This window comes from Sturnus vulgaris, chromosome 1 (genome assembly GCF_052056855.1).
Source record: "Sturnus vulgaris isolate bStuVul1 chromosome 1, bStuVul1.hap1, whole genome shotgun sequence".
Lineage (NCBI taxonomy): Eukaryota > Metazoa > Chordata > Aves > Passeriformes > Sturnidae > Sturnus > Sturnus vulgaris.
Window position 1 is genome coordinate 117,424,068 of NC_142243.1, and position 13,250 is coordinate 117,437,317.

At 38.7% G+C, this 13,250-nt stretch overlaps 1 protein-coding gene across 2 annotated transcripts in view; it reads right to left on the reverse strand.

Annotated features, from left to right (window-relative positions):
* ATP6V1H (ATPase H+ transporting V1 subunit H) overlaps positions 1 to 13,250 on the reverse strand; it is a 48,852-nt gene that overhangs the window by 30,342 nt on the left and 5,260 nt on the right. For both annotated transcript variants that reach the window (XM_014881632.2, XM_088174967.1), the window contains exons 3-5: positions 8,494 to 8,596; positions 6,988 to 7,077; positions 1,778 to 1,891 (exon numbers count right to left, since the gene is read on the reverse strand). In XM_014881632.2, coding sequence (XP_014737118.1) covers positions 1,778 to 1,891; positions 6,988 to 7,077; positions 8,494 to 8,596 — 307 coding nt within the window. The remainder of the gene's footprint in view (positions 1 to 1,777; positions 1,892 to 6,987; positions 7,078 to 8,493; positions 8,597 to 13,250) is intronic.

Here is a 13,250-nt window from a genome sequence, read left to right on the forward strand (position 1 = left end):
CTCTCTAGTCAATCATTCTTCTGTGTTAAAACTGCTACCTAGCCCTGAATGAGAGACCATTTAAGCTTAGCAGAATTTGAGTTTACACAGATGATGAGTATTTTGGCAGATGTAATTATATGGGATCAAAAATCTTCCAGTGTGCATATTAAGGAAAAAAATAAACCAAACAAAAATAACACAATCCTAAAACTTGCTTTTGAAAACACATATATGCTTTAAGAGAACATGCACTGTACTAAAAGGTATAACATGGCAGTAAACTCAGTAGATCCACTTTAAGTGGATTCATTTTACATAAGATTCTCTGTGTCTTGCTAAATTATTTGTGTATTTTTGCAGTACTTAAAGAAAACAATATCTGAATAATAAAAATCTGAGTAGAGAAATGCTGACCATCAAAATTTCTACACCATATGTTTAAAAACCACCATTCGAGGGAGACTAAATAGTTTTCACTGCAAGGGTCTAAAAATTATGTTTTACCAGCATATTTGGGCAAGTCAGCATTGTCTGACTACTCAAACTGCAGTTTTGCAGGGTGGGTCTTCAGCAGCACTACCACGAAAAAAACCACAAAACAAACTGTGTTGGCCAAAAGAAACTCCAGCGTCCTCCTCCCTCAGCTACACCAAGAAAACTGATTCACATCCATGCAGTCGACCAATTAGATTAAATAAATAAGTAATTAAATCAAGCTTGGCATTTTTCTTGACAGCATGCCAGCACACGGTTCAAGTTGTAGTACAGCCTCAAACACAGCTGCACTGGCCACACCCCAGGGCGAACAGCACAGCTTGCTCGGTGTCCTGGAATCTTTGCAGCAATTCTGCCCCCACAGACCCATGCAGGCCAGGTACTGGTTTCTAGTTTGAAACCACCATAACATCTAGTTTGACTCCACCATATCATCCCAGCACAAACATATGCAGTGTAGAACAATTCACAGCTGTGCAGTTTTCTCTTCCTCAAGCCATAACATCAGTTTCACTGTTGGAAACTGTGGTCTCCTCTAGGAATTTACAGTAACACAAACACATTTTAGCCCCACAAGAAAAATAAATGCTGAGATGAAATGGCCTCTTCTCACCACTGACAACAAGAGAATATTAAGATTCCAGAAAAGCTACTCCATATACAGGAGCAGCAAACAGTAGTCAAAGCATAGCAAAAGCCATACATTGCACATGGCTGTACTGGGTTTGGCTGGGATGGATTTAATTTTCTTCATAGCACTCCATATGATGCTGTGGTTTAGACTGGTGTCTAAAACAGCGTGGTAATGTATCAATGTTTTAGCTGCTGCTGAGCAGAACTTGAACAACATCAAGCATTTCTCTGTTTTTCATTCTACACTTCTAGTGAGTCAGCTGATAAACTGAGCATATGAGAAAATAAGGTTCATTGAGGTAAAGATATTTCCTTTGCACACGATGAGAACTTGAATTCTAATATTTGTATGGCATCGACTGGCAATTACAATAAAAGATTTTCAAGTACATTTTACTGTAGTTATTGTTCTAAAATGCCTGCTTTTCTGAATTTTTAAAACCTGCCCTAATCTCCCAGAAATAAACCAATGCAAATTAACAATGCAACCTTGATTTTTAAAATGTGGTTAGGTGAAGCTTGTATTAAGAATGACTCGTCTGGACTGCAAGAAGAAAACTTTCCAGTGCAGGCAGTAGTTTAGTTTCAAATTCCAAAATCTTCTGAAGAAAAATAGAACCAGCATTTTTCTCTACCATCTTCAGAGATAGGTTCATTTAAAACTTACCATATGCACAGTGAAGAGATCTTGTCGATTCAACATTGGCAGAAAATAGGACCACGCAGTGTTTTTACCACGTTTTGCATAATCAAAGAAGATGCAAACACGCTGATGATTTTCCTGTAAAAATTGAGAGAGGAAAAGATGACAATCTTGTAAAAGCACTCGACATAAAGCAGTTATTTGTTCCTTGGTATGTTGGCATAGATTATCAGAGTGTATCCTGGCTTGCAGGAGCCCGTGGAACTTTTTCAGTTAGACTGAAAAACTACTTGTGGATACAGCTCATTTCAGCACTCCAACATTAAGCTTGAGGATTTGGGGGGGAGGAAACAAACCTTGAAGTCCTAGTTGCATCCCTGTACTGCAACACCTGCCTGAGCAAAAACATATATATTCTTTTGAACAAGCAAGTGGAGTAAGGGAAATGAGAAACAAACTAAATACTGCCATTTTTTAAGAATAACACTACTCTTCAACTAACCAATTATCTTTGATTAAAGTCCATATAAAGTTTTCAATGTACTGCTACTTCCACACAAGAGCCTGTTGTTAAACTTCTTTCATAACTGAAACCTTGGGGGTATAAATGAGCCTTTCCATTCCTCTCAATGGGAAATGAACTCTTCTCTCCCAGATCAGGCTGCAACTGATTCAGTAGTTATCTCAGGCAACCTGCAGATCTATAAGGTGACACTGCCACCAGAAGTCTGCTCCCCAGGGCTCTTACCCTGAGCCACAAGAAACCACAGATACCTGAGCCTGGGCACTGGGGCCTCTTTAAGTATTTCCCCTAATAATCACTATGCAAAGCAGCTATTGCAGTTCTCCTTACAGCAGGCCAGAGAACAGGCTATACAATCATGAAGGAGAAAGAAAAGCTCTGCTGTTTCCTAATAGCCTAGAATATAGACAGACAGTCCCAAAAAAATGTCCCATTTGAATTCTTGCTTTTCCTCAAGATTTCCATATGCTTTCTAGCCTGGTGGATTGGAAGCTTTCCTTCTGAAGAGATGTCTCTTCATTGAAGTCAAACTACTACCACCAAGTACGCAACTCCTATCAAGGAAGGCAAATGAGAAACTCACAAAAGAACAGTATCTCAGTCTCCACTATCCAGACATTTTAACTTTCAAACTCCCCTTGCTAGAAAGGCTTTTCTCCATCAATTCTGCACCCTGTTATTGATTCTAGGGATAAAGAACCATCTATGCAAGCCTCCTTGTTGGACTATGAACCATTAAGCACAAGAAGACCTGAAAGTATCTATGATTCAAACAGTGGCATCTTACTAAACCTTAGAGCTTCAACCAACACTTCCTTGAAAGAAACAGTCCTTACCTCAAAACACAGGTTTTCTCACTTTTACTCTTGATTCTCTTCCCCATCCCCTGCTAGAGGAGTGAGTGAGTGGCTGTGTGGTGCTTAGCTGCCAGCTGAGGTTAAACCACAACAGTATTGTTACCCCATCTTCAGGCTGCAAATTGCTGCCTTGATCACTGACTGAGGAAGCTCAGATGTCACCAGTTATAGTCGTTACAGTGATCCATTCTCTACATGGCATGCATAAAAAAGCACCCAGAAATGTTCTCAAAATTTGTTGCTCAAACTATGAAATAATTAAAAGAGTAAGATCTCAGGAACACAGAGCCTTTGGTGGAGAGCTTTTACTTTGTGAGGGCTTGTTTGATGATGAGAAATGGCAGTTCGAACTGATCAAATAAATCACTGTTAGCATCTGAATGTGCTAAACAGTCTAGCTAAGAAAGATCAAACTCACCAGATCAATGAGTTCAGTTTACAACATAACTAAGGAGGAGACAGACAAGTCTGGAAGCAGAAACGCTGAAATAATTTCAACATGCTGTCAGCCAGAAGACTCGTCTGGTTTGCTGTAAAGGTGCCGGATGAAGACAGAAGGGAAGGAGTGGAAAACACCCGGCAGCCCTGAAATATGTAGTGCTGCACCTTCCTAGGAAGCTACTGACTACACTGATAAGAAGAAAATTCTGAAGCTCTGACATCAACAGTTGAATAATTTAGCAGCTGTCATTTCTGAAGAAGTAAAATGAAGCTCAGTTGGTACTGCTACCTGCATCAACTAGAGTGTAGGTTCTTATGGATTTACTAAGTAACAAACTGTGCAGTGTGATGAGGTCACTTATCCAAAGAAATCGTTCCAAGAATTTATCAGATGAAGAGATTAAAAAATGTTTCCTCAAGGATAGCAGTATGCTAACACTCTCCACCTTCAGAAGTAAGCAAGAATAGTGATCATCTTATACAATAAACACCACACTAATTTCAAATTTACCAGTGTTCAAAAGAAATCTGTCTTAGAAAGGTCATAAAATCAGTAAGCAGAACTGCTGGAACAATCCTAGACACTCAAGTAAGCTTTTGGTGAGCTCAAAACACAGTTGACATAACTTTCACCACCTCACAAGCAAAGCATAGAAAGGTAATAGAGAAACTACAGTTAGTCATTATTAGACAAAATCTGGATACTGCTACCTGCTATAGTTTCTAAAAGTTCCAGCTATGAAATATTATTTGTTTGTCTCATGAAAATGCAGAAAACATACTTTCGTAAGGCAAATTTTACTCAGCCAACGGCACCATGACAGGCCATGTCCTTGAACAATTTCTTACTTAAAATCTTTGAATTCTTTGAGTTCAGATGAGTCAGGCAGAGACTGCAGACTTCATATCCACAGTAAGTAAAATGGGGCAAGACTATTTACATGAGCATGCACTGACAAGACAAGGGGGAATGGCTTCAAACTGAGAGTAGGTTTAGGTATTAGGGAAAGATTGTGAGGCACTGGAACAGGGGGATGACCCATCCCTGGAGGTCTTCAAGAACAGGTTGGATGGGGCTTTGAGCAACCTGGTGTCCCTGCCCACAGCAAGGGGGCTGGAACCAGATATCTTCAAGGTACCCCTCTAACCCAAACCATTCTATGATTTTATGATACTGTGGGTTTTTATACCTGGGCCATCTGTAGAGACCCTGCCCTAAACTCACAGTCACACCATTATTGGCCAACATGCTTCTTTCTGACAAGAATCTTACACCTTGAAAATGTTCAACCAGGGGTTCATAAGGCACCACTGGCTGTATGTTACAACCCCTGAACATGACCAAAACAAAGCAGAAGTCCTGTTTCAGCCTTGCTGAGTGGAAGTGTCACAAGTTAGGAAACTCTGAGATAATGCTATGTGGATGCCTGCACACAAGCCTTCTATGCCAGCACCCCTGAATCCCTGAGTAATGCAATCACATACAGCATTGCAAAAGTCAGTGCAGCCTTTTGGATACTAGATCAGAATTTCTAAAGTGGAAAAGGCATTAAATTTCAAACAGATGCAAATATGTAGTGTGCACCAATATCTCTATTCTGCTGTATCACTATAAAGCCTGAATAATTTAAAGCCACTATATTTAGCATTAATAATTCCATACATGCCACTTCTGGGGCAGGGTGAGGCCCAAAATACAGCCAATGTCATGAAGTCAAGAAAACACACATCTAACCACTTATGACAGAAACAGCAGAGCAAAAGAGAGATTACTCAAAATTACTTTCTGTGACTACCTAGAACTATTCCATCTGTTCAAAAGTGGGCTAGTGAAAGCATTAGCTGTGGGGTCTAAATTCCATAGCACAGGAGATATCATCAGCTATCATATACTGTAGCTGCAGGCTATGTGCTAATGCCAAAGCACATTAGTGAAACAAGACCTACAAACACTCACAAATTCTGAAAAAGGGCAAGTGAAATGATGACTCCTCTGGCCACTGATGCACAGAAAGCAAGACCCATTCCTCACAAAAGTAGCCATAATAAACAGTTCTCACACACTGAGCCAAAGTTTGTCATCCAATGCGTAAACCAAAACAAGGTATTCCCAACACAGTGTCCTAATCCAAGAATGACACTGAGGATCATTTTTGTCTTCTCTGCTTCTCCATGTTTGTATCACACTCAAAAAAAAGTAAAACTAAATGAGAAAAAGTGATCAAAGTAATGAGTAAACTGCTGCCACCACCACTAGCTATTACCCTATTAGCCTAGATGTCAGGGCACTCACTTAGGGCTCTATTGTGCAGACAGGCACATGAAAGAACACCATGGAGCCCATGTTATACAAACTGTGAAGAAGTTCACGCTTTTCAGCTTGCCTGTTGAAATACTGAATACTGAGAGCTGGAATTAGAACTCACATGGTTCACCTCCTAGGGGACTACCCTAAACCAATAGCACTAAACACATTTCACTGTAACCTTGGATCAAATATATCATAAAACATGAGAAACTATCAAAGAGTGATAACTCATGTGAGTACTAGGAAAAAACCTCACACAACTCAAGCCATCTTGTTACATCACTCCAAATGCCTTCTCTTAGCCAGCTTCAGAGCAAGGAAATATAAAAGCAGGATTATCTGATTGAGTAAAGCCTCTTCTTGAGCTATCCCAATCAGCTCAGCAGTCCTGAGACCAAGTTTAATAGCTCACTCTTATAAGCCACTGCTGTCCACAGCTACAAAGAGCTATATGTTACATTGAATTAAAAGTTCCTGGTTTATAATTAAACCATGCAGAATTTCAAAACATGTTGTCCCAAACAACCTAACTTATGTTGGAAGCTGCAGAAACTTCTTGCTGAGGATGGCCAAATTAACACCTGCACAGGAAAAGCCTCAACAACTTCAAGTGAGAAGTCAAGCCTCCCTACACCACAGGAAAGGGCTGAGGTCACAAGTCACCGAATTTTAGAATCATTTAGTTTGGGAAAGACCTTTAAGATCACTAAATCCAACCATTAATCTAACACTGACAAGTCTACCACAACATAAGCCAATATATCAACTATCAAAAGAGTTTAGAAAAAAATTCTGCAAATTAAGATCACATGAAATGAAACCACTATGCAACACCAGCCTTAACAACCAAGTTTTGAATTAAACATAGTGTAGAACCAACCGACAAGCACAGAAGTTTGTTTTATTTCCAGAATTTGAACATATTACAAGCTAAGTTACCCTTACAATTTTAGGTCTAGCATCTAATCTCTGAAGACAGAATCTGAAAATTTAACTGAATATTTTTAACACAGTACGACAAACACCTGAAAATACATTAATTACACTAAGGAAACATTCAAGCATGCATTTAAAGACTTAAAAATAATACAGATTATTAACCTACTTGCAGCATATCATCAACCATAGTCAGGATGTACTGAACAGTCTGTTCCTTGGAGATATGAGTCATCAAGTTTATAAATGTTTTAGCACACTAGAAAAATAAAAGAGACATTAAAATTAATATTAGCAATTGTCTTTGTTCCTTTTCATAATATAAAACAGGACATTATTAATTCACAGGTAAGTCTTACATAAGCATTGAGCATCCCAACATCTTATTCAATTGCAGTAAGAGATTAATACATCTGACATTATCTCACAAAGAACATTTTCTGTCACATTGGTTGCTACCCTTTACAAATTGTTTTATGGTTTTCAAATTAAATAAGTACTTGCTAGTGAAAGTCAGCAACATGCTTGGTTGAAAGTCAGATTAGAAAAGCCTCCCTCAGCACCCTTTTTTTTTTTATGGTATTGAGAAGATCAAGTAAACTGACAAAACAGCAACTAAGAGTGGAAAAAAAGTTTCAGCAATTTAAATAGAGGGACAAAGACCAGTAACTCCTCTGTTCACTTACTATATACCTTGTAGAAAAATCTTTGTTCATCTTTGAAGAATGTCACAATTTCAGCAACAGGCTGAAATAGTTACATTACTTTTTATACTTCCTCCTTTCCCTTCACCACATTCAACTAAAACAGAAATAAAATCGTATTCTGAACTGCTACACTGCAATTACATAGTGACATACAAGATACACCACATATGTTTTTGTTACTATGCAGACTGTGATCCATTAGGTAACAGTAACACAGTACAGTTTGGAGAGAAAAGAAATACCAAACCAAAACAAACAGCCTAAAATTAAAGTAGAAAAAATGGCTAGAAATGTTTGTGTCATGAAAGCATCCACACTTCACCTTCTTTCTTGCCTCTCCCAATCCCCTTGATGCCTGACATTCTGTGCTAGAACCTCAAGCTGAGATTCTACTGATTCAAATATTATTAAAGTGTGTTTAGGCATCCTGCTTGGACTCCATAAGGGCAAAGGGCTGATTCAGTTCTGGATCAGCTCTAACCAATACAAAAGTCTCATATCTTACTATGCCTAAAATGACACAAGACCCCCATATCTAAGTGAATCCACCTCAGCAGTCAATGGACTCCACGTTGTAACTAAATTACAATTCCTTAGCTAACTAAACAGCAATCTTACTGGAAGTAATTGTCATCAATAAACTATAAAGAAAAAAGCTCAAAAAGAAGAACTGACTCAAGTACAAGTGTGCACGATTAAGTAAACTGGGATGAGGGAAGACTTGAGCTAGCTTGTCCCACAAGAGAGTCAAAAGTAAGATGACATTTAACAATTATTTAGTAGGTTTTAAAAATAATGAAATAATACCCAATCTATAACTAAGGAAAAATAAAAGAATCATGGCAGAAAGCTTTATACTTATTAACATCTTATTAACCCATAACATCTTAACTGTATACAGTCAACAGTAAAATAAGAGTTGATACGAAAACTTCCTCCCCATAGAGGCTTCATTAAAAGAAAGTTACTTGATTGCCTTCTGTTTGCAACAGCTCCTGTTTTTCTTCTGGATTTCTTTTCTGTTCAAATCTTTGAATAAATTCACAGTCTTCACCTGAAATCATCTGACCTCTGAAAAACAAAACATTAAAATATAAGTAACATGAACAGTAAGTTGGAAATAACTGTACTGGGTTCACATGACAAGGTTTTGTTAGTAGAGGACTGCTTAGGTGCTCCTATAAGACACCAGAAATTGCCCCCAAGTCAGACAGAGCCAGTTCCAGCCAGCTCCAGGACAGACCCACCACTGGCAAAACCTGAGCCACTCAGTAATAACAGTAGCATCTCTGTGATAATATATTCAAGGAGTAAAAACTGCTGTGCAACAGCAGCCGTGAGACAGGCTGAGAACATGTGGAAGAAACAACCCTGCAGACTGCCAGATCAGTGCACAAGGAGGGAGAGGAGGTTATCCACATGCCAGAGCACAGATTCCCCTGCAGCCTGTGGCAAAGACCATGGTGAGGCAGCTGTCCCCCTGCAGCCCATTGAGATCCTAGGTGGAGCAGAGATCCGCCTGCAGTCCATGGAGGACACCCTTGCTGGAGTAGGCAGACGTGCCTTACACAAAGTTGCAGTCCATGCAGGTTTTCTTGCAGTGACCTCAAGGGTGATGTATGCTGGAGCAGCCCATCCCTGGAAGTCTGGAATCTGCAGAAAGGATCAATGCTGGGCGAGTTTGTGAATGACCATAATCCATGAGTAGGACACCTCAGAATGGAGCAGGGGAAGAGTGTGAGAAGGAAGGAGCAGCAGAGATTGTTATGAACTGACCACAGCCTCCATACCCCATTCCCTTACACCACTCAAAGCAAGGAGGCAGAGAAATTGAAGCAAAGTTTGGCCTGAGAAGGGAGGGGGGCAGCATGGGTTTTTTAGATTTTTTCCTATTTTTCATTGACCTACTCCATTTAATCAGCAATAAATTAGTTTAATGCCACGAAGTAGAGCCTGTTTTGCCCATGATAAGTGGTCAGTGATCTCTCTGTCCTTACACCCGAACTGCAGAGGTTTTTGTCATGTCTTTTTTCCTCTGTTCTTTTGATGGAGCAAGAGTGTCCTGTCCTGATGGGTACCTAGCGAACAGTCAACATCAACCCATCATACCAACCTTGTTTTCTTTATCCTGAGCTATCATGGAATCATAAAACTGTTTGGTTTGGAAGTGACCTTGAAGATCATCTAGGTCCAACCCCTCTGCCATGTGCAGGGATGTCACTTATAAGATCAGATTGCTCAGTGCCAAATCCAACCTGGCCTTGAACACTTCCAAGGATAAAGCAGCCACAGCTCTCTGGGTAACCTGTTCCACTGCCTCATCAACCTTACAGTTAAGAGTTTCTTCTTAATATATAATATAAACCTGCCCTGTTTCAGTTTAAAACCATTGCCCTTTGTTCTGTCACTATCTTGGTGGCCCTGCTCTGGACCTGCTCCAACAGGTCCGTGTCTTTGTTGTGCTGAGGACTCCAGAGCTGGATGCAGCAGTTCAGGCAGGGTCTTGTGAGAGCAGAGTAGAGGGGATACAGTATCAACCATATCACTTTACCAATGCTGTTTCCCAAAAAACTGTAATGGGCTTCCTTCTGCAAAGGGTCTCACTTAAACAATTTAAAACTAATGGTGGAATAAGCTTTCTCTATGTGTCACTTTTAACTGCATTCTCTAAATAGTTTTTCATCTTCCAGGGGCTGAATGCAACGTCAGTGGTAAGAACTGAAATACACACAGCTAGCATGTTATGCCAAAATGATAATACATAACATGAGCAACAGTCTAATCCAAGCAAGAAATAAGTGCAGAAAAACAAAATTAATTGTTATTTTAAGTTTGCCATAAACACTGAAGAAAATTTTAATGAGAACAGAGATTGTGGTTCCAAATTTATTTTTAGCTTTCACTAACTACATTTTGAGTTTAAAAACTGATATGCATGCAAGTTCATCCAAACACATAGCAAGGGAGCTTGATACAGTGATCTGTTGTGGACACCTATAAGATAACAGATGTCTACTTATAATCTTCCCTTCAACTTGATATTCAAGTGGTTACTGCCATCATCAGTGATATTTCAGAAAGCTGTTGACTCAGCTGAAGAGTCAGACAGACTTGTAGAACACTACTTGGGTTTTTTATAATATAAAACTTCACAAGAAAGAAAAAAAACTTGTCAAAATAGTACAGTCAGGTACTCTTTAGTTAAGAAAAGTAATTTTAAATCAAGCAGTCCTAAAAATATCCAAGATTTTAACAGGTGACTAGCTTTACTAGGTAATACCAGGAGGGCTTCAGGAAAGAAGAAATTCATGCAGCCACAAGGGATGAAAGCATTAGACATTCCTGCTTCAGTTATTTCCAAGACTCATCTCCTCTTAACATTTCCACTGAATGAAATGCCTCTTCTACTTTGCAAAGCTATGTAGCACGGACTCCTCACCTATCTTTTCCATATTCAAGGTCAGTTTTCAGATGTTCCCTGACTAGAGATTACATTTACATCATTGTAAACTTTACAGAAGTGTTCATTTCTTTTTTAACTGGCTCACCTGGATTCTTGAAATAGAGAAATAAGATCTACAATGTGTTCTTTTCTTTCCTCTTACTTAAATGATTATGTCTTGAGTATGGCCTCACCACAGAGCCATCTTTTATCTATTTACTATTCAAGAAAAGAACATAAGTACTCCAGTGCCATGTGTGCTATTCTTGTGCAGCTATTCCAGCTGCTTTGTTACAGGTATCCTCATATGCACTGAGGAAAGGTAATCAAGATTTACTAGATGGAAGATTCCTAAAGCCAATGGTAGGGTAGTCCTTGCCCAACTTCTGCAAAAACTTAACTAATTATAGATGAATCATATGTGATTAGCCAATGATGACCATGCTGCTACCAGGCCTTTTAGACTGACATATGTTCTTTCTTGCCTATTAAGGATGGATTTCAATAATTATGGAAAGAGGTGGACAATTCATCTACCACAAATACTGGATTTAAAGACCCATAACTAGAAGCCACTTTTGTTTCAATTAATGCTCACCAAGCCAGGGACTCATGAATCCTACTGATACAGAAGTAACCAGATAAGCTGCTTGTTTATAAGAATATTGCCACTTGCAAAACACTTCAAAGGTGAACCTTAGATATACATAAAATGAACCCTTAATTTTCAACTTTAATGTTGGAGAAAGACTACTTCTTTCCAGTCAAGCTATTAGAAGAGGTCGGCCAACTGCAAAGGAAAAAAGCTTTCAAGCTTTTGCTTTTATCCTACATTAGGCCACAGGAAAAAAAGAGAAATATATGTGGGGATTGATATTGCTGTGAGGAAAAAAAGGCATTGAAGTTTACTCTTTATCGCTTTGATACTGCCACTCTAAAATACATCTTCCAACCCATACAAAACATTACAAAGGGTCTGACAGCTTTTTAAACAAGCTGTTAATATTTTATCAAGGAACTCATACATCTGATTAATAGTTTTAGTAATTTCAAGTCCATCTATTTCCATTCATCTCATTTTAAAACTGAAATAACCAATTACACAGTTGAGGGGAGAAGAAAAAACAACTAAAAACATGAGAAAGTGCAGAACAGCCTCAGACTGATACTCAGCTGATACTGAATCCCATGGTGCTATTACATATTTTCCTCATCCCTCTGCTGTCTCAAAGCAGCAGCAATTTCCCAGCACTTTTTAGCAAACAAGCAACCAAAGCCCCGCTCTACCCCTCTTCCTAGAAGCCATTTAATTTGTTATTTTCCAGGATGTGTCTACAGTCTTTTGCCAAGGTAGAAGTCACTTTGAGCTTCAGCTATGTCTCAGTTTCAGCTGGGATAGTTAATATTCTTCCCAGTAGCTTATACAGTTCTGTGTTCCAGATCTAGTATAAGTCCTTTAATTTTTTTTTGTCCTCTTCCTTCTCTGTCCTATGAAAGTCTCTTTATTTAAACATGCGAATTCTCCTATTTTTTTCCTCCTGTCTGACCATATCAGGCTTAGGCCAGGAGCCCTGCAATTACCTTTCAAAGCTCTTGAGTACCAGGAGCTGCCTTTGAGAGCACTTGCTAGAGGAGACAAAACTGAAACTCTAGGATTTAGAAAACGTGAACTGCAAGACCACCATTTTTAAATCCTCCTGATTGCTCAGTATGATCCAGAATCTTGTGATTTCTTCTTTTAATTATGCATTTCCTCCAGCAAGTCTTGTTCCCCTTTTTTGGGTGGTTTTTTTCTTGTTTGCTTTTTTTTTTTTTTTTAAATGATTTAACAAAAACCTCTCTGGATGTTAGGATATTTTTGCTTGGTTTTCATTTTGGTTTGGGTTTTTAATATTTAAAAAAAATTACTATATATGCAGTAAATATGAAGCTCATATGAAGCCATCATATCAAGGCATAATTTCTTTTATCCAGGTATTTGCATGTACCTAGAGACACTAAATTTACCCAATTGCTCAACGGTTTTAGCACTACAAAATTAAACAGTAAAACAGACTGAATGTACTCTACAAGACTCAATCAGATTTGAGAAAAAAAAAAAAAAAAAAAAAAAAAAACACAGAAGAAACCCCCCCCACACTACAAATTAGGAAACTTCAATATTTCCTCTAAGATAGACTTTTAAAGTTGGAGATATTTAACCTGCTTTGGAAGGTTCTTCCACTGGGAAAATAGAACAGATAATTTAGCATCAGAATTCACAAACATGCATTTGAAAACACA